This window comes from Chlorocebus sabaeus, chromosome 5 (assembly GCF_047675955.1).
Source record: "Chlorocebus sabaeus isolate Y175 chromosome 5, mChlSab1.0.hap1, whole genome shotgun sequence".
Lineage (NCBI taxonomy): Eukaryota > Metazoa > Chordata > Mammalia > Primates > Cercopithecidae > Chlorocebus > Chlorocebus sabaeus.
This window is the reverse complement of record NC_132908.1, coordinates 22806928-22829324: the sequence shown is the minus strand read 5'-3', so window position 1 is coordinate 22829324 and position 22397 is coordinate 22806928. Positions and strand designations below refer to the sequence as shown.

The 22397-nt window shown below is 46.3% G+C and overlaps 1 protein-coding gene across 1 annotated transcript in view; it reads right to left on the bottom strand.

The window, feature by feature from the left end:
- SLC5A11 (solute carrier family 5 member 11) overlaps positions 1-22397 on the bottom strand; it is a 73721-nt gene that overhangs the window by 12700 nt on the left and 38624 nt on the right. Inside the window, exons 9-10 of the mRNA XM_007988220.3 lie at positions 15689-15894; positions 9033-9168 (exon numbers count right to left, since the gene is read on the bottom strand). Of these exons, the coding sequence (XP_007986411.3) occupies positions 9033-9168; positions 15689-15894 (342 nt within the window). The remainder of the gene's footprint in view (positions 1-9032; positions 9169-15688; positions 15895-22397) is intronic.

The following is a 22397-nucleotide window of genomic DNA, read 5'->3' as shown; positions in this document are numbered from 1 at the left end:
CCAGTTGAGTCTCCACTCAATTTGGCCTGGGATACCTATAGGACCTGCCCATTGAACCAATGCTGAGAAACAGCATAGAGTCACTAGATGCCTAGATAGAGATGCCTCAGTCTCATCACTAGGAAAGGACTCTATGGCCAGGCATCGTGGCTCATGCCTGTAATCCCAGAATTTAGGGAGGTCAAGACAGGAGGATCACTCGAGGCCAGGAGTTTGAGATCAGCCTGGGTAACATAGTGTGACCTTGTCTTTACAAAAACTTAAAAAAATAGCCAGGTGTGGTAGTGCATGCCTGTAGTCTCAGCTACTTGGGAGGCTGAGGCTCCCAAGGATCCCTTCAGCCCAGGAGTCTGAGGCTGCAGTGAGCTATGATCATGTCACTGTACTCCAGCCTGGGTGACAAAGTGAGACCTTGTCTTTAAAAAAAAAAAAAAAACTATAAAAGAAAAAAAAGGACTGGGTGTGTTGGCTCACACCTGCAATCTCAGCACTTTGAGAAGCCAAAGCAGGAGGATAGCTTGAGGCCAGGAGTTCAAGACCAGCCTGGGCAACATAGCAAGACCACATCTCTATTTTTTAAAAAAAAAATTAGCCAGGCATCGTGGTGCATACCTGTAGCCCCAGCTGAAAAGAAATCAGGCACATTCCTCAGCCCCGGGCTCAACACAAACAGGCCCAGTACAAACACATCCCACCATATATCTCTCAACACAAACAGGCCCAGTACAAACACATATCTCTCAATTTCCTGAAGCCCAGTACAAACACCACCTGGAAAATTTCCGTTAAGGACACAGCCATTTGTAGTTTTACTGAAAGCGTGGGAATCAATTAAAAAAAAAAAAAAAAAACTACTACTAAATGTAAATGTAAACCAATTGTAATGCTGTAACCAAAAGAATTCCTTTGTTCCTCTGTAACTTTGCTATCCTATCTACCTCGGGCTATAAAAGGCAAGCACTGGCATTGTTCAGGGCCCTCTTGTATGCTGTGGAATGGAGGGACCAAGTTCGAACTTGCAGTAAAGATCCTTGCCACTTGGCTTTGACTCTGGACTCTGGTGGTCTTCTTTGGGGAACAAACAGTCTGGGCATAACATCTGGGGGCCGTCTGGGATTCCCCAAGCCCACCAGACCCCTGGTCAACGGATCTACCAGGATCGATCTGCTGATAGGTGAGCTGGCTCGTCTCTGTTTGTCTGTCTGTGTCTGTTCTGAACCTGTATCTTGACTCGCGAGGTCTGAAACTGAGGCTGACAGCAGTCCTGGCAGACGCGCTATAGGACGGTCAGCGGAGACCGGCGGGAGACGTCCCCTGGCTCTCGTCTGATCTAGATTTCTATCTGAACTGATTCTGACCCGGGCTTCCAGAGCGCACTTGCGGCTAGATATTATGAATACGCCAGATTTCCTTTACAGGAATTCTAACCCATATTCTTTTACAGGAAGAGACTACAAATTATTACAGGATGGGTAATACCCAGAGCACTCCCCTATCTCTCCTTACAAGTAATTTCAAGGATGTTAGGGCAAGGGGCCATGATCTTAGTATGGAAATAAGGAGGGGAAGGCTAATTACTCTGTGCTGCTCCGAATGGCCTGCCTTTGATGTGGGGTGGCCACCTGAAGGGGCGTTCTGACTTCCTGTCATCACTAAAGTTCAAGATTTTCCTACCTGGGCGTGCGGGCCACTTGGATCAAATCCCATATATCCTCATATGGCAGGACCTTGTTGAGAACCCGCCTCCTTGTCTGTCCCCTTTCCAATTAGCTCCCCCTGAACCCTGTAAGGCGCTGGTTGCTCGGCTGCTAAAATCCAAGCAACCGACTGCCCCCCCATCCTGTTCTACCTGATAGCGGGGACCCACTGTCCACAGAACCCCCTCCGAGCCCCAGGCCCCAGCCCCCTGGGCTGGGGCGCGGGAAGGAGCAGGCGGACGGGAGGCGGCCGGCACACCCGGACCCGCGGAAAGTGAAAGTAACTTTGAAGGGCCAGCGGGGCAGACGCGAGAGCGCACTTTGCGGGCTAGCCCCCCCCAGCTGCCTGACTCCACAGTGGCTCTACCCCTTCGAGAAATAGGACCCCCAGATGACACGGGAATCCCCAGGCTCCAGTACTGGCCATTCTCCACCAGTGATCTGTATAACTGGAAGACTCAGAGTGCTCGGTTTTCAGATAACCCCAAAGATTTAATGGCTTTACTGGATAGTGTCATGTTCACCCACCAGCCCACTTGGGATGATTGTCAGCAGCTCCTCCGAATCTTGTTCACAACAGAGGAGCGAGAGAGAATACAGGTAGAAGCTAGAAAGCTGGTCCCGGGGGACGACGGTCAACCGACTGCCAACCCCGACCTCATAAATGCTACTTTTCCTCTGACCAGGCCCGCCTGGGACTACAACATGGCAGAAGGTAGGGGACGGCTACACCTTTATCGCCAGACTCTAATGGCGGGTCTCCGGGCAGCTGCTTGCAAGCCCACTAATTTGGCTAAAGTATACTCCGTTCTGCAGGGAAAGGCAGAAAACCCAGCTACCTACTTAGAAAGATTAATGGAAGCTTTTAGACAGTACACCCCCATAGACCCAGAGGCTCCAGGAAGTCAGGCAGCTGTTGTAATGTCTTTTGTAAATCAGGCAGCGCCAGATATTAAAAAGAAACTCCAGAAATTAGAAGACTTGGAGGGAAAGCGGATTCAGGACCTCCTTCAGATAGCCCAGCAGGTTTACAATAACAGAGATACTCCAGAGGAAAGGCAATTTAAGGCCACTGAAAAAATGACCAAGGTCCTGGCAGCAGTAGTACAGAAAGAGCATCTACAGCCAGAGAACACCCAACCTAGGCGGTCCCCCAGACATGATAATCTGAGCAAAGACCAATGTGCATACTGTAAGGAAGCTGGTCACTGGATAAGAGACTGCCCCAAAAAGAAACAACGAGGACAGGGACCCCCTAGGTCTACACCCGTACTAGTCACTCAAGATGAAGACTAGGGAAGACGGGGTTCGGACCCCCTCCCCGAACCTAGGGTAACTTTACAAGGGGAGGGGTCCCCAGTCCAGTTCTTGGTCAATATGGGAGCACAGCACTCGGTCCTAGTTAAAACTAATGGAAAATTATCCTCCAAGTCCTTGTGGGTGCAAGGGGCCACAGGAGTTAAGAAATACCCCTGGACAACACAAAGAACAGTAAACCTTGGAGCCAGGAATGTAACCCATTCTTTCCTGGTTATCCCTGAGAGCCCCTGTCCCCTACTAGGGAGAGACCTGCTAACTAAAATGGGAGCACAGATCCATTTCCTCCCTGAGGGGCCCGTCGTGACCAACTCCCACAATCAGCCCGTGTCCGTCCTGACTATAACCCTAGAAGATGAGTACCGGCTCCACCAGGAGCAAGCGGCCCCTGACCAGGACATAGCAACCTGGCTCCAGCAATATCCAGGAGCTTGGGCAGAAACGGGGGGCTTGGACTAGCAAAACACCGTCCTGCTTTGTTTGTTGAACTTAAGCCTGGGACAGACCCCGTGCGGGTACGCCAATACCCGATGCCCCTAGAGGCCAAAGAAAGGATTGCACCACATATTCGCCAGCTCCTCGACCAAGGGGTCCTTTGCCCATGTCACTCGCCCTGGAATACTCCATTGTTGCCGGTACGAAAACCTAATAGCGGAGAATACAGACCTGTACAAGACTTGAGAGAAGTCAATAAGAGGGTTATGGACATACACCCAACCGTGCCTAACCCGTACACCCTCCTGAGTACCCTAAACCCTAAACATCAATGGTACACTGTTTTAGATTTGAAAGATGCTTTCTTCAGTTTGCCTTTAGCCCCTCAGAGCCAAAAGCTCTTCGCCTTCGAGTGGACTGACCCTGAGAGGGGCATAAGTGTCCAACTGACATGGACCAGACTGCCGCAGGGATTCAAAAACTCTCCTACCCTGTTCGACGAGGCCCTTCATGAAGACCTGGGTGGGTACCGATGCAAACACCCTGAAATAACCTTACTACAGTATGTTGATGACCTCCTGATTGCTGCTGAGACCCAAGAAGCTTGTATTCAAGGGACCAAGGGTCTCTTACAAGCTCTAGGGAATCTAGGCTACCGAGCCTCGGCAAAGAAAGCTCAAATCTGTAAATGAGAAGTGACATATCTGGGGTACCTGCTAAAAGGAGGGCAGCGCTGGTTAACAAACGCCTGGAAGCAGACTGTTCTGCAGATCCCCAGGCCAAAATCCACCCGACAAGTAAGGGAATTCCTGGGGTCGGCGGGATTTTGTAGACTATGGATACCTGGGTTCGCAGAGCTGGCTAAACCCTTGTATCAGGCAACACGGGGGCAGCAGCCATTTAATTGGACAGAAGAAGCCGAGTCGGCTTTCCAACAGATCAAAACCGCCCTACTCTCTGCGCCTGCACTGGGACTACCTGATGTCACCAAGCCCTTCCACTTATACGTGGACAAGAGCAAGGGTGTCGCCAAGGCGGTAATAACTCAGAACTTAGGCCCCTGGCGGAGGCCGGTTGCCTACCTGTCAAAGAAATTAGACCCAGTGGCTGCCGGGTGGCCCCCTTGTCTCCGAATGATTGCGGCCACGGCCCTGATGGTACAAGATGCTGATAAACTTGTCATGGGTCAAGAATTACGGGTCGTTACCCCACATGCCATTGAGGGTGTACTCAAACAGCCACCTAATCGATGGATAAGTAACGCCCGGCTCACCCACTACCAAGGACTACTACTAAATCCCCTCAGGATAACTTTCCTGCCCCCAACAACCTTAAACCCTGCCTCGCTGCTGCCCAACCTGGACCTGGACGCCCCGCTCCATGATTGCACCAAGATACTAGCTCAGGTGCATGGAGTTCGAGAGGACCTGCAGGACCGCCCACTTCCGGACGCTGACCTAGTCTGGTTCACTGATGGGAGCAGCTTCGTACACCAAGGCCAGAGGTACACTGGAGCGGCAGTAACTTCAGAGACTGAGGTAATTTGGGCGGAACCCCTGCCCCCAGGAACATCGGCCCAGAAGGCCGAACTGATAGCGCTCACCCAAGCTCTTACCTTAGGGGCAGGGAAGAAACTGACAGTATACACAGACAGCCGCTATGCTTTTGCTACGGCGCACATACATGGGGCCATTTACAGGGAGCGAGGGTTACTAACGGCTGAAGGAAAAGAGATAAAAAACAAGCAAGAGATCCTAGCCCTGTTAACAGCCCTATGGAGACCAGAAAAATTGGCTACTGTACATTGCCCAGGGCATCAGAAACCAACCACTCCAATTGCTCAAGGCAACTTTCTGGCAGACCAAACTGCAAGGAGTGTGGCAAAGGCTCCCAGCCAGCTCCTTGCACTCCAGCTCCCTGATCCGGGACCCCAGGACTTGCCATATCTCCCTGATTATTCAGAACAAGATCTCCAGTGGATTGACAAACTTCCCCTGAAACAGATCCAGAATGGGTGTGGTGGACTGATACTAATGACCAAACCATCCTACCAGAAAAATTAGGACAACAAGTGTTAGAACACATCCACCGAACCATCCACCTGGGTGCCCGGCGGATGATAGACCTGATCAGACACTCCAAACTCAAAATCAGACATACAGCCAAGACGGCCAGCAGCATCGTGGCAAGTTGCAAAGTCTGCCAGCTTAACAACGCCTACCCCCAATCCCAGGCTGCAACGGGAACAAGGCTCAGGGGAACCAGGCCCGGTATCTACTGGGAAGTAGATTTTACTGAGATAAAGCCAGGAAATACGGGTATCGGTACTTACTTGTCTTTGTAGATACTTTTTCAGGGTGGACTGAAGCATTCCCCACCAAAAGGGAAACTGCTCAGGTTGTAGCAAAGAAAATCCTGGAAGATATCCTCCCCAGGTATGGCGTCCCCGTCCAGATAGGGTCAGATAATGGGCCGGCCTTCGTCGCTAAGGTAAGTCAGGATTTGGCTTCCATCCTTGGGGCAAATTGGAAACTACATTGCGCTTACAGGCCCCAGAGTTCAGGACAGGTAGAGAGGATGAATCGGACCTTAAAGGAGACCTTAACTAAATTGACTATGGAGACTGGCGCTAATTGGGTGGTCCTTCTCCCCTACGCTCTGTTCTGGGCCCGTAATACCCCTTACAGACTGGGCCTCACCCCTTATGAAATCATGTATGGCAGACCCCCACCCCTAGTTCCCAGCCTAAAAGATGATCTGCTCAAGTCTGAAACAGAAAATGTCTCTGAACTCTTATTTTCCCTACAAGCCTTGCAGAAAATTCATCAAGAAATCTGGCCCAAGCTGAAGGAACTATATGAGACCGGTCCCCCGCTGACACCCCATCCGTACCAGCCGGGAGACTGGGTCCTGGTCAAGCGACACCGACAAGAGACCCTAGAATCCAGGTGGAAGGGACCACTCCAGGTACTCCTAACCACACCCACCGCCCTGAAGGTAGAAGGCATCGCGTCGTGGATCCACTACACCCACGTCAAGCCAGTGGACCCAACCTCCGACCTTCTGGGACCAATCACGGTGGCGGCTGAAGCACCGGACACGTGGACTGTGGACAGAGCTAAGAACAACCCCTTAAAACTCACCCTGCGCCGGCAGCATAGCTCACTGCAAACATGCAGTTAGGTAGTCTAACCCTAACGTTAGTCGCCCTAGTGGCCGCGGGGAAATCACAAAACCAGCTCTTAATCCCTTTGTCTGGAGATTCTGGCTTTATGAAAACCGAACCCACCCTGGGCAACCTCATAAGCCCAGGAAATTATTGGCCAGTGCTGATTGCCCCTCCTCAGGGTGCAACAGCCCAATTCTACTAAATTTTACTGGTTTTCAAATAGCCAAACCTATGACACCAATAATATGCTTTGAGTTTGATCAGACTAAATACAATTGTAAACACTATTGGTGGCACCAAAATGCCGGCTGTCCTTATAACTATTGTAACATCCATAGATCCCGTTATTGGGGAGAGAAAAAACAGACCCTAAGTGGGCCTTCCATCGTAGACAGGATGGAGACTTTTCATATACATGGATAGTTAAAGACCCCTGGAACTCCCGCTGGACCACGCCTCAACATGGGGCTGTATACTACTCCCCCTCCTCCACATGGCCTAGCAGTCACCTCTATCTGTGGCGAGGCCTAGTGCAGGTACTGCCCCTGGTCCATAGAAATATCCAATGATAAGAAAACAGACTAACACAGGACTTACGTCCTTTCTCCTGGTTAAAATTATTACAAGAAGGACTAGAACTTGCTAACCTTACAGGACTTCACAGCCTGTCTGGCTGCTTTCTGTGTGCCACTCTAGGGCGTCCACCGCTAACCGCTGTCCCTCTGCCATGGGGATCCTCTACCTCTGCCCAAGCTAACAACCTCTGAAACCTCTCATATGCTCCTATCCTTAACGTGCCCCTATACCTAAACCCCAGTCAGGAGAAGTTTCCCTACTGTTTCTCAGGAACCAATTCCAGCCTCTGCAGCATCACTGCAATGCCCCCTAATATCACCCTAAGGGCTCCGCCGGGCATATTCTTCTGGTGTAATGGAACATTATCTAAGAACCTATCTAGTCTGTCTGTTACCAACCTACTGTGCCTTCCTGTCACAGTTCCCCGGTTGACTCTACTAACTGCTGGCGAGTTCCTAGGGTACACCAGTAACTGGACTAGTACTGCTATTCACCCAGTCCCTAGACCGAGACCTGCACGAGCCATATTTCTCCCCCTCATTGCGGGAATCTCCCTCACCGCATCCCTCATGGCGGCCGGACTGGCGGGGGGAGCCCTAGGTCACACCCTCATAGAAAGCAACAAGTTGTACCAACAATTTGCCGTTGCTATGGAGGAGTCGGCTGAGTCCCTTGCCTCCCTTCAGCGGCAGCTCACGTCCCTAGCTCAGGTAACCTTGCAGAACCGGAGGGCCCTAGACCTACTCACTGCTGAAAAAGGTGGTACATGTATGTTTCTAAAAGAAGACTGTTGTTTCTACATAAATGAATCAGGGCTTGTAGAGGACCGGGTCCAACAGTTACGCAAGTTAAGCGCAGAAGTAAAAACACAGCAGTTTGCTTCAGCTGCAGACCAATGGTGGAATTCCTCTGTGTTTTCCCTGTTATTGCCCTTCCTTGGACCCCTGCTAAGTCTACTATTTCTGCTTACCGTAGGACCTTGTGTTGTTAACAGAATTTTACAATTTGTCAGGGAGAGATTTGACACTGTACAGCTCATGGTCCTCAGAGCCCAATATCAACCTGTAAACACTGAAACAGAATCAGACTTATAAGACCCAAGATTGGCTCTAGAAGTACCTATGAAAAGGGGGGATGAAAAGAAATCAGGCACATTCCTCAGCCCTGGGCTCAACACAAACAGGCCCAGTAAAAACACATCCCACCATATATCTCTCAACACAAACAGGCCCAGTACAAACACATATCTCTCAATTTCCTGAAGCCCAGTACAAACACCACCTGGAAAATCTCCGTTAAGGACACAGCCGTTTGTAGTTTTACTGAAAGCGTGGGAACCAATAATAAAAAAAAAAAAACTACTACTAAATGTAAATGTAAACCAATTGTAATGCTGTAACCAAAAGAATTCCTTTGTTCCTCTGTAACTTTGCTATCCTATCTACCTCGGGCTATAAAAGGCAAGCACTGGCATTGTTCAGGGCCCTCTTGTATGCTGTGGAATGGAGGGACCAAGTTCGAACTTGCAGTAAAGATCCTTGCCGCTTGGCTTTGACTCTGGACTCTGGTGATCTTTGGGGAACAAACGGTCTGGGCATAACACAGCCACACAGGAGACTGAGGTGGGAGGATTGCTTGAGCCCAGTAGTTCAAGGTTACAGTGAGCTATGACTGCATCACTGCACTCCAACCTGAGTGACAGAATGAGACTCTGTCTTAGAAAAAGAGAGAAAGGACTGTAGTCACATTCTCTTGAGGCTTCTAATAATATGTTTAGAATAATTCACATGGTCTGAGACTCACATACCGATGACCTCTTCCCCTAGCTGTGTTCTCACCTGGGAAGAGGATGCGGCTAACCATCCCAGGGAACACCATTATGAAGAGGGGCAGCACCTTCAGGTATGCAGCCATCAGAGCACCTCCTTTGGCATGGGACAGGTTCTTGGCAGCCAGGGTCCGCTGGACAATCACCTGGAAAAGATCAAGGGGGTTGGAAACTGGGAATGCTAATACGGTTTGGCTGTGTCCCCACCCAAATCTCATCTTGAATTGTAGCTCCTATAATTCCCACATGCTGTGGGAGGGAGCCAGTGGGAGAAAATTGAATCATGGGGGCAGTTTCCCCCCATACTGTTCTCATGGTAGTGAATATGTCTCATGAGACCTGATGGTTTTATAAGGGGAAACCCCTTTCACTTGGCTCTCATTCTGTCTTTGCCTGCTGCCATCCATGGAAGACGTGACTTGCTCCTTCTTGCCTTCTGCCATGATTTTGAGGCCTCCCCAGCCATGTGGAACTGTGAGTCCATTCACCCTCTCTATAAATTACCCAGTCTCGGGTATGTCTTTATCAGCAGTGTGAGAATGGACTGTATTAAAAGGCTTTCTCTTAAGGCAAAAAGGGTGTGTTTAGCCTCTTGGTAGGTGTAGCAGACTTAGGATCTTGGTTTGCCACGCTTGTGTTTGAAGAAACATCTCTTTCCTATGCTCAGTCCCTGTGGTCTAATTCAGGTAGCTAAGACACCCACCCCATTCCCTCCCTACTCTTTTATCCAGGGGTTATGCCTGGCCAGTTAAAGTCCTCCACAGAATTATTCCACCTCTCTGGCTACCATGATCCATTAAGGAAAAGCATGTCCCCAAGGCAATCCAGCCACACCTCTCCATGGAATTTCTTCCTTAAAAGGGCAAAGAAGGCCAGGTGCAGTGGCTTATGTCTGTAATCCCGGCACTTTGGGAGGCTGAAGCAGGAGGATTGCTTGGGGCTGGGAGTTCGAAACCAGCCTGGCCAACATGGTGAAACCCCATCTCTATAAAAAATACAAAAATTAGCTGGGTGCATTGGTGTACACTTGTTTTTTTTTTTTTTTTTTTTTGAGACGGAGTCTTGCTCTGTCGCCCGGGCTGGAGTGCAGTGACCGGATCTCGGCTCACTGCAAGCTCTGCCTCCCGGGTTCACACCATTCTCCTGCCTCAGCCTCCCGAGTAGCTGGGACTACAGGCGCCCGCCACCTCGCCCGGCTAGTTTTTTGTATTTTTTAGTAGAGACGGGGTTTCACCGTGTTAGCCAGGATGGTCTCGATCTCCTGACCTCGTGATCCACCCGTCTCGGCCTCCCAAAGTGCTGGGATTACAGGCTTGAGCCACCACGCCCGGCCTGGTGTACAGTTGTAATCCCAGCTACTTGGGAGACTGAGACAGGAGAATCACTTGAACCCGGGAGGTGGAGGTTGCAATGAGTCAAGATCATACCACTGCACTCCAGCCTGGGTGATAGAGTGAGACTCTGTCTCAAAAACAAAAAAAAAGAAAAAGAAAAGAAAAGGAAAGAGGTTTCCTAACTCCTGGTGCCTCCTTTGCAACTGCTAACTGTGAACGAGGTGTAGAGCTGCTGGCTGCATCTCTGCCATCATATGGGATGGCCTCTTTGAAACTAAGTCATCACAGAGAAAAGAAAACCAGGAAATGGAAAGAAAGACAATGTGTGATGATGTAGTATCAGAGACAGGCAGTCTAGGTTCAAATCCTACCTCCCCACTTCCCGCCTATCTGACCTTGGGCAAGCAGCTTCATCTCTCTTGGCCTCTGTTTCCTCATCTATGAAATGAGCATAATACCAGCGCAGTTTTGAAAATTAGAGAAGTGAAAGTACTTAGAATACTTAGAATATGACACATAGTAACTGCTTCATAAATATTAGTTGTTTCCATTGCCATTAACCACCTCTGGACTCCCCATCATGTAAGTTTTTTAAAATGCCTTTTTTATTTTTTTTAAGGAGATGGGGTCTCACTCTGTTGCCCAGGCTGAAATGCAATGATGTGATCATAGCTCAATGATGCAATGATGTGATCATAGCTCACTGCAGCCTCAAAGTCCTGGGCTCAAATGATCCTCCCGCCTCAGTCTTTCAAGTAGCTGGGAAAATAGGCATGAATCACCACACTGAGCTAATTTGTAAAATTTTTACTTAGAGATGGGGTCTTGCTATATTGCTATATTGAGGAGGCTGGTCTTGAACTTCTGGCTTCAAACAGTCCTCCTGCCTCAGCCCCCCAAGTAGCTATGTCACCACGCTTGGCTACATTCTACGTTTATTTTTATTTTTTTGTAGAGACAGACTCTCACTATGTTCCTCAGGCTGGTCTCCAACTCCTGACGTCAAACAACCCTCCTGCCTCAGCCTCCCAAAGTGCTGGGATTATAGGCCCAGAAAAAAAGAGCCTTTTTATCCTTAAACTATTTTTTCCACACAAACAACTACATGAGTCCTCACTAAATCATCCAAGAACCCTTAATGAGAAGAGTGTAGTGAGGTAAGACTTGCTGCAAACCCCATACCACAGCCCCAATAATTATTTTAGATTTCACAGCACATTTTGGTGGGGAGAGAGATGTCACCTGGGGCAGCATTTCATCTGCAGAATCCATGGGACTGAACCTTGTCAGAGACAGTTGCCCGAAGGCATCAATATGCTCCAGGACAGTGTGAAATATGCAGTTTTTGTTAATGACCTAACTGCATTAGCAGTGAGACAAACCGGGCTTAGTGGACACGTTTCAAGGACAGGTACCCATGCCCACTGGACACAACACATTCAGCCAGTCAGAATTCAAAAAAGCTCTGATCACAAGCTGGCCATCCAATGGAGGGGTCCCCTCCCTCCCTTCCTTTCCCCTCCCCTCCCCTCTCCTGTCCTCTCCTTTCCTGTTTCCTCTCCTCTCCTCTCCTTTCCTATTTTCTTTTCTTTTCTTTTTTGAGATGGAGTCTCGCTCTGTCACCCAGGCTGGAGTGCAGTGGCGCGATCTCGGCTCACTGCAAGCTCCGCCTCCCGGGTTCAGCCATTCTCCTGCCTCAGCCTCCCGAGTAGCTGGTACTACAGGCTCCTGCCACCTCGCCCAGCTAATTTTTTGTATTTTTGGTAGAGATGGTTTTTAGTTTCACTGTGTGAGCCAGGTTGGTCTCGATCTCCTGACCTCGTGATCCGCCCGCCTTGGCCTCCCAAAGTGCTGGGATTACAGACGTGAGCCACTGTGCCCGGCTAAGTGGTTCTTAAGAAGTAACATCTCAGTTGTGGGGAAAAAAGTGAGCTGAGAGGAATGAAAATGCAATCTGAATATGTGGGGAGGAGGGGTTATGGTTAGCTACGTCAGCCATCTGTTACGGCATCTGTCATCTAGCTACCTTATCTTTCCTTGCTTTTTCCACAATAATCATGTACAAATTTTCCCTTCCTTGATGTGGGAAAGGAGGAGGGAGAGCTGTCATGGTGGAGCACGGTGACCAGGGAGCAGACGTCTGCACAGAAATGCAGCTGGGGGTGGGTTCCCAGAATTGAGAGCATCCAATAGGCGCGGTACAATGAATGAATGGAGCCAGACTTAGGTGTGAATCCCCCCACCAGCTCTTTGTGATCTTGGATGAGTTCCTTAACCTTTCCAGGCTCAGCTCTCTCATCTGTAAAATGGGGATGATAACTGTGCTTGCTTTTCAGGTGTCTAGCAGCTCTTTAGCAAAGAGAGCAGTCATGATTATTGTCATTGTCATCATCACCGCTGTTAGATGAAACCAGAGAAAGAAGTTCCAACAGGTCAACGAAATAGAAATAGATGAGAGTAGGATTAGATCAGAAACCGGATCAGAGAGCTGTAGGTCAGAAGTACAGAAATCTGTCTGGGCGCGGTGGCTCATGCCTGTAATCCCAGCAGTTTGGGAGGCCGAGGTGGGTGGATCACTTGAGGTCAGGAGTTCGAGACCAGCCTGGCCAACATAGCAAAACTCTATCTCTACAAAAAATACCGAAGATTAGCTAGGCATGATGGTGCATGCCTATCGTCCCAGCTACTCAGGAGGCTGAGGCATGAGAATTGCTGGAACCCAGGAGGCAGAGGTTGCAGTGAGCCGAGATCGCACCACTCTACTCCTACCTGGGCGACAGAGAGAGACTCTGTCTCAAAACTAATAATAATAAAAAATAATAAAAAAGAAGTTCAGAAACCTGAAAAGAGTAAACATTGGTTCAATAAAGGAAGGAGGAAGATGGTCTCAGGGGAATACCTGGGCAGGTGAAATTGTCTCTGGCTGGTTTTTACAAATGACTTTTTCCCAGTGGCAGAATGGGTCAACTGTCTTTTTCTGTTTTGTTTGTTTTTGAGACAGAGTGTTGCTCTGTTGCCCAGGCTGGAATTACAGGCATGAGCCACTGTGCCCGGCATAATTAATTCCTTTTTTGAGATGGAGTCTCACTTTGTTGCCCAGACTGGAGTGCAGTGGCATGATCTCAGTTCACTGCAACCTCTACCTCCCGGATTCAAGTGATTCTCTTGCCTCAGCCTCCTGAGTAGCTGGGATTACAGGTGCTTGCCACCACACCTGGCTAATTTTTTTTGTGTGTATTTTTAGTAGAGATGGGGTTTTGCCATGTTGGCCAGACTGGTCTCAAACTCCTGACTTCAGGTGATCCACTTGCCTTGACCTCCCAAAGTGTTGGGATTACAGGCGTGAGCCACCGCACCTGGCCGGGTCTGTTAAAATTAAAGCCCATGATGTTAGCTTGGATCAGTCCTGTTTCTCAGGGTGTCTCCTATCTGAGATTTGCTAAGGAGGTAAAGGGGGTCTCTTTCTTAAAGGGGCAGTACATGTGCATTGCTGTCATCACTGCCTTGGTCGTTAGCTCCTGGCTCAAAGGAGGGCTGGCCTATGGATGGGACCTGGGTTTCATTTTCTGTGAAGTCTCCTGCATCAAATCAATTGTCCAATGCCATGATTATTGCTTTAGTTAAACTCTCATCAGCCCTCACTATGCAGTATAACTCCCCAAGTGATACATAGGCCTCTGATGTTTCATGTAACAAAAAAAGAATATTTGAACACGTGATATATTCACTCAGTTTAAAATCCGAGAAAATATAATATGCAGTGAATCAGCTCCCACTCATCCTTCCCACCTGCCCTGCCTCCCTGCCCACAGGTATCCACTCTTCCTAGTTTTGTATACATCTGTCCAGAGTTTATGCACATATAAGCAAACGCAAATATTGATTCTATTCTGTTTTTTTTTTTTTTTTTTTTTAACACAAAAGGGCTTCTTGTACACATGGCTCTGTATTTTGATTTTCTCCTCTCTTTTTTCACACCAGTTATGTATCTGCCTTTGCTCTGGGTGTTCCTTCTGCTGCAAACTCTTCCTCCAAAAATCACGGGGAGCTCTCGCTTTTCTACAAAGTCTTTGGTCAAAGGTCACTTCTCAATGACACCTCCCCTAAGCACCCTACATTATTTGAGACAGGGTCTTGCTGTCTCAAGCCTGTTGCCTGGGCTGGAGTGCAGTGGTGCAATCTCAACTCACTGCAGCTTTGACCTCCTGGGTTCCAGCGATCCTCCCACCTTAGCCTCCCAAGTAGCTGGGACTCCAGGCGCACACCACCATGCCTAGCTAATTTTTAATTTTTTTTTTTTTTTTTTTTTAAAGAGACAAGGTCTCACTACGTTGCCCAGGTGGGTCTCAAACTCCTGGACTCAAGTGAGCGTCCTGCCTCAGCCACCCAAAATGCTGAGATGACAGGTGTGAGCCACCTGTCACCCCATTTTAAATTGCACTACCACACTCTCAATCTCCTTGACCTCACTCTACTGTTTAAAATGATATTTATCATATTTTAACATCTCACATAATTTACTTATTGTCTCTGTCTACTCCCATTAGAAGAAGGGACGCTCCACAAGGGCAGAGAGCTTGGTTTGATTTATTAGCTCCTGATTTTAAGTGCCCAGAAGAGTGCCTGGTATGTAGAGGACAACCAGTGTGTATTTGTTGAACAAATAATGTCCAATAGGAGTTTTAACCCCCATTTAAAAGGTATCATCTCCTTTGCCTACTGGATATTCCCAGTTAAAAATAAATAAATAAGTAACACCTAATACATTAAGCAAAGTGTATTAGGCCGGCTGCAGTGGATCACACCTATAATCCCAGCACTTTGGGAGGCTGAGGCGGGAGGATCATTTGAACTCGGGAGTCTGAGAGCAGCCTGGTCAACATAGTGAGACCTGCATCTCTACTAAAAAATAATAAGAATAATAATAAATAGCTGGGCATGGTGGCGTGTGCCTGTAGTCCCAGCTACTCAGGAGGCTGAAATGGGAGGATTTCTTGAGCCCAGGAGATGAAGGCTGCTGTGAGCTATGATCATGCCTCTGCCTTCCAGTCTGGGTGATAGAGTGAGATCCTGTCTCAGAAAAAAAAAAAAGAAAAAAGCAGAGTGTTGAGTTTTCGCCTTTGCAAATATCAGCAGCTTTGGATTTGTCGTTCACATTCACAAGAGCAAGAAAAAAATAGCATATAGAGCAATGGAAAGGAGGAAGTAGTCAAGGAAGCAGGGAAAATGCAAATGAGAGAAGAGGTGGAGGAAGAAAAAAGTACCGACTTCAGCCACCCTAAGGAAAAAAGCAAAGAGAAGGAAAAAGCTTGCTGAGGCCACTGTCCTGTACCTGATCCGTGCACCAGTACCAGAGGGATGGGATGGACATTCCAAATAGGACCCCTGGCCACGGGAGATCAGATGTCAGTGGATCTCGGAAAATATGGAAGGCATCCTGCCGGGGCAGCCCGCAGCTGCTGTTCTCGCTCCGGTTGCTGGCCAGGGCCAAGAAGTACTTCTCCTTCAGGCCTTCCATCCCACCAACTGCGGCGAAACCTAGAATTCAGAGGAAGCCTGTTTTCCAGGAACTCAGATTGGTCCATGGCAAGTGACGAGGAGATGGCTGGAGATTGGTGACATTCTAGCAGGACCAGAGCTACCAAAAAATGTTGATCCCCTTAAGGGTTCTTAACCTCCTCCCCACTTTTTTTTTAACTTAAAAAAATTAATAGTAGAGTTTTATTGGACTATCATTGACCTAACCATAAATTGCATATATTTAAAATGTAAAAGTTGATGTTTGACATCAGTATTCACCCATGAAACCTCCGCCACAAAGTAATGAATGTGTCTATCCAAGTTTCTTTTCTTTCTTTCTTTTTTTTTTTTTTGAGATGAAGTCTTGCCCTGTCACCCAGGCTGGAGTGTAGTGGCACGATCTTGGCTAACTGCCACCTCCGCCTCCCAGATTCAAGTGATTCTCCTGCCTCAGCCTCCTGAGTAGCTGGGATTACAGGAGTGCGCCACCATGCCTGGCTAATTTTTGTATTTTAGTAGAGATGGGGTTTCACCATATTGTCCAGGCTGGTCTCGAACTCCTGACCTCAAGTGATACTCCTGGCCATTGTCCCAGGCCATTGTATGTTCTTTAAGCCCGTTGAATTCCCCTAAAAATAATTTACTACCTCCCTGAAATCATCGACACTTACCCATCTCCTTTTTCCTTAAGAAGTACGATATAGAAACATCTATATGACATTAGGATACTGAGAAATCACTCTGTAATTCTCCCTTGTGTGTGCTAATAAATTTATATGCCATTTCTCCTATTAATCTACCTCTTGTTGGTTGATTTTCCAGTGAGATTTCCAGTCTTTCCTTTGCTCCTACAATTGCTTTTCAGAATAATACTTCTAAATAATGCAAAAATACACAGGATTACAAAGAAATCAAATATATTGAACCATCAAAATATTAAAAATGTGACACAGTAATTTATTTATTTGCTCCATTAAATTGTAAGACTGGCCAGGCACAGTGGCTCACAGCAATAATACCAGCACTTTGGGAGGCTGAGGGGGGTGAATCGCCTGAGGTCAGGAGTTCAAGACCAACCTGGCCCACATGGTGAAATCCCATCTCTACTAAAAATACAAAAATTAGCCAAGCATGGTGGTGGGCACCTGTAATCTCAGCTACTCAGGAGGCTGAGGCAGGAGAATTGCTCCGCGAGGTGGAGATTGCAGTGAGGCAAGATTGTGTCACTGCATTCCAGCCTGGGCAACAGAGCGAGAATCCACCTCAAAAAAAAAAAAAAAAAAAGGACCTTGCGGTAGGTCTAATAATGGTTTCAGGTTTTGTTGTTTTGTTTGTTCTTAGAGACAGGGTCTCACTCTGTCACCTAGACTGGAGTGTAGTGCTATAATCATAGCTCACAGTAACCTCAAACTCCTGAGCTCAAGCGATCCTCCTGCCTCAGCCTCCAGAGTAGTTAAGACTACAGGTGTGTACCACCACATCTAGTGACTTTTAAAGTTTTTTGTAGAGATGGATCTCACTATGTTTCCCAGGCTGGTCTCGAGCTCCTAGGCTCAAGCAATTCTCCTGCTTCAGCCTCCCAAAGTGTTGGAATTACAGGCATGAGCCACTGCACATGACCTGTATTTTGTTTCTTTTCTCATTCCAAATTATGCTGTTTTCTCTCTTTTTCTTGGTTTGATTTGCAACTGCATTTTATAGTTCTTTTCAAAGAACTAGATATTGGGCCAGGCAAGGTGGCTCACGCCTATAATCCCAGCACTTTGGGAGGCTGAGGCAGGTGGATCACCTGAGGTCAGGAATTCAAGACCAGCCTGGCCCACATGGGGAAACCCTGTCTCTACTAAAAATACAAAAATTAACCAGGCATGGTGGTGCATGCCTGTAGTCCTAGTTACTTGGGAGGCTGAGGCAGGAGAATCACTTGAACCCAGGAGGCGGAGGTTGCAGTGAGCCAAGATCATACCACTACATGCCAACCTGGGCAACATAGCCAGACTCCGTCTAAAAAAAAATGCAAAAATGGCCAGGCGCAGTGACTCACACCTGTAATCCCAGCACTTTAGGTGGAGGCCGAGGTGGGCATATCGCCTGAGGTCAGGAGTTTGAGACCAGCCTGGCAAACATGTTGAAACCCCATCTCTACTAAAAATACAAAAATAAGCTGGATGTGGTGGCACACGCCTGTAATCCCAGCTACTCAGGAGGCTGAGGCAGTAGAATTGCTTGAATCCGGGAGGCAGAGGTTACAGTAAGCCGAGATGGCACTACTGCACTCCAGCCTGGCAACAGAGCGAGAGTCCATCTCAAAAAAAAAAAAAAAAAAAGAAATAGATATTGGAGTAACTGGAGTAACCCATAATGTAGTTTTCTTTTTTCTAAATCACTAAATTGGGCTTTCATATTTATGAATATAAATGTTTTTACAGAGGTACATCTTTGACTTTATCTATTCAGTATGAAATGTAATGTGCTCATTTTTTCTGCATAGTCTGTAATGGCAGCTTTTATTTTCTCTGTGACCCAGGCACTATTTAGAAGACGGCTTTTAAATTTCTAAGTAATTAGATTCTTTTTAAAATTTACACTTTTCCTAATAGGTTTAAATTTTTTGGTTTATATGAGTAAGATAATCTGAACAATGTTTTTATACATATTTTTGTAAAAAAATTTTTTCAATGATTAATTTTTGTGGGTGATTCTATCAATGCTGGAAAAATACACATTCATGATTAGGAGAATGCTTATTCACTTGTAGAATTTATATCTTCTAAATCCTTATTATGTTCTTGTTCTGTTAAGGTATTTTAGTACTGTTCTGGTTTCTGTCAGCTTCTAACAACAACTGCTTTGTGTATCTTGTTGCAATATTATTCAATAAACAAAGATTATATCTTTATTATGAATTTTATATTTTCAATATAAAATTACTTATCCCCATTTATTGCTTTTTGCCTTATGTTATACTTTGTTTTATATGTGCCACTTGCAAATTATATCAAGTTACATTTTCTTTTTTTTTTTTTTTTTTTTTTTGAGACGGAGTCTTGCTCTGTCGCCCAGGCTGGAGCGCAGTGACCGGATCGCGGCTCACTGCAAGCTCCGCCTCCCGGGTTCACGCCATTCTCCTGCCTCAGCCTCCGGAGTAGCTGGGACTACAGGCGCCCGCCACCTCGCCCGGCTAGTTTTTTTTTTGTATTTTTTTAGTAGAGACGGGGTTTCACCGTGTTAGCCAGGATGGTCTCGATCTCCTGACCTTGTGATCCGCCCGTCTCGGCCTCCCAAAGTGCTGGGATTACAGGCTTGAGCCACCGCGCCCAGCCAAGTTACATTTTCTTAACTCAAACTATAAATCTTGAGTTTTGTTGAGAAAATAAATAACATATAGCTAAGGAAAAGAAAAACAGAACAAACAGCCACATAGATTGATAATTGCTTGTAAGAAGCCTTGTCTTTCAATAGGGAATTTTATTGCATTTACTTGTATTGTGATAACTGATATTTTTACTATTACTTTGCATTCTCTTTTATTCTTTCCCTTTGGTTGTGATTTCTTGTTATTCTCTTTTAAGAAAAAAAAAAACTTATACACACATATTTCCTATATAAAGGGTTAGATTTATATGAGTGTCTGCTTGGAATTCAGTATTTCTTCTTCATGATGTTTTTCTTCCTATTTGATGGGAAATGTAGCATACTATCTCTCCCAACATTTTAAAGTTTTTGTTAGTAAAACAGGGTTTTAGATCCAATTTTTATTAAATTGTTATACTCTTTATGTAACATTGCCTTGACCAGACAATTTTTCAGATCTGTAACAATTTCAACTGGATCATTATTTACTACCATTTTCTCTTGAGTCATTATACCAACTCTCGATTTTGTTTCTCTCTTGTATCTTCAAGACAGGCACGTAGGTCCTCCTTTTACTAAGTCCTTGCATAGTTCAGAATATTTCTGCAGCCCTGGTAAACAGGGCACTTGGCTGGGTATCCGATCCTTACTTAGGATACTGCTTTTCCCATAAAACACATCTGTAGCCTTTGCTCCACTGTCTTTTGGCATTTTATTGTTATGAAGGAGGGGAATGAGACCAGTTTGTTTTATTATTTTTAGCTCACTACATTTTTTCTGTCTGGGTTCTTTTTTTCTTATACAGAGTCTCACTCTGTCACCCATGCTGGAGTGCAGTGGTGCAATCATAGTTCACTGCAGCCTCGAGCGCCTGGGCTCAAGTGATCCTCCCGCCTCAACCTCCTCAAGCTCCCTGATCCTACGGTCCCCACCTGAGACCACAGGTGTGCACCACCATACCCAGCTAATTTTCCATTTTTCATAGAGTGGGGTCTCGCTTTGTTGTCCAGGCTGGTCTCAAACTACTGGCCTCAAATGATCTTCCCATCTCTCTGTATTCTTTAGTATTTAAAAATTATTCTATACTTCACATTTTGTTCATAATGCATCTACCTGGAGATCTCATTCATTGATTTTGCCTAACACACAGCAAACCCTTTACACCTAGCTAGATATATCATCCTCCTTCTAAGAAAAGTTTTCCTTTGTGATTAATTTATTTACTTTGTTCCATTTTTTTCTGATCTTTTTTCTAAGAATAAACATATCTCAGAAAAAAAATAGAAAAAAAGAAAAAGAATAAACATTTCTCAAATGGTATATCTCTGCTCTCTTCTATATTTGTCATCTTTTCTTTTATAATTTTATTATTTATCCCTTTTATCTGCATTTTATTAGAACTCCTACTTATTTTCAGCTGGGAGCAGTGGCTCATGCCTGTAGTCCCAGCACTTTGGGAGGCTGAGGCCAGCAGATGACGAGGTCAAGAGATCGAGACCATCCCTGCGAACATGGTGAAACCCCATCTCTACTAAAAATACAAAAATTAGCTGGGCATGGTGGCGCATGTCTGTAGTCCCAGCTACTCAGGAAGCTGAGGCAGGAGAATCGCTTGAACCTGGGAGGTGGAGGTTGCAGTGAGCCAAGATCATGCCACTGCACTCCAGCCTGGTGACAGAGCAAGACTCCGTCTAAAAAAAAAACAAAACTCCTATTTGTTTTCATCCTGGGTTTGATTTTCTTTAGCATTTGTTCTGCTCTTTACATCCTCCTGTGGGGAGTTTAATTCTGCTAATTTTTTAAGAAAATTTTAGAAAATGTGTTGTAATCTTCTCTAATCTTTTTCCTTTTTATCCGCTTCTATTCTCCCTTCATCTCAGTTTGTCCTCTACTTCTATCTTTCATACATGTTTCATAGAGTTCAGGATTCCAAGCATGGCACTCTTCTAATATTTTCTTCTGAGTCCTAAAATATATAATTGTCAGCACTATATTCTGCCATCTTTCAGGATTATGATCCCTTTTGCTTTTCTGTGTTTTCTATATTAGTTTTCATAGCCTTTTTTTTTTTTTTTTTTTTTTTTTTTTGAGACAGGGTCTCGCTCTGTTGGCCAGGCTGGAGTGTAGTGGCACAATCTCAGCTCACTGCAGCCTCAACCTTCCAGGCTCAAGCCATCCTCCCACCTCAGCCTGTCAAGTAGCTGGGACTACAGGCACATGCCACCACACCCGGCTAAGTTTATGTTTATTTTTTGTAGAGACACAGTCTCACTATGTTGCTCAGGCTGGTCTCAAACTCCTGAGCTCAAGTGATCTTCTTGCTTTGGCCTCCCAAAGTGCTGGGATTACAGGTGTGAACCACCACACTTGGCTTTTGTTGTAGTCTTTAAGGCTTAATGAGTGGCTTACCTCTAAAAGATAGAAACCTGTGAAGAGTAGTGTTCCCCCCCTTAACAATAATAAGAAGTTGGCTAATCTACAAAATTATAACTTCCCTTGAACCTATCAGAGAGGTGAGGCCATAGAGCAACCAACTAGCCTGAGATCTCAGAAAACACAGGAGCCTCCAAAGAGACATGACCATTGGCAGCAAAACAAAGAAAGACAGGATCACCATACAAGCTGGTACGAAGAATTGGGCGAATATTTTGAAACAAATTGCTAAAGTCTAGGTGTGGGCTAGTGCTAGAGTTTAAAGCTTCTGTAGGCTGCATGCAGTGGCTCACGCCTATAATCTCAGCACTTTGGGAGGCCAAGGCAGGTGGATTGCTTGAGCCCAGGAGTTTGAAACCAGCCTGGGCAACATGGTGAAACCCCATCTATTAAAAAAAATGAAAAAAATTAGCCGGGAGTGGTGGTGCACACCTGTGAGCCCAGCTACTTGGGAGGCTGAGGTGGGAGGATCTCTTGAGCCCAGGAGGCAGCGGTTGCAGTGAGCCAAGATCGTATCACTGCACTTCAGCCTAGGTGGCAGAGTGAGATCCTGTCTCGAAACAAACAACAACAAAAACCTCTGTAAGGAAAAGCTGTCTCTACACATTCTTTTCTTTATTCACTCAGTTATTTTTCCATATTAGTATGGAAAGATATTAATTTTTACTTAAAAAAAAAAAAACAGTGCCAGGTGGGGCGGCTTTGGGAGGCTGAGGCAGGAGGATCACTTGAGA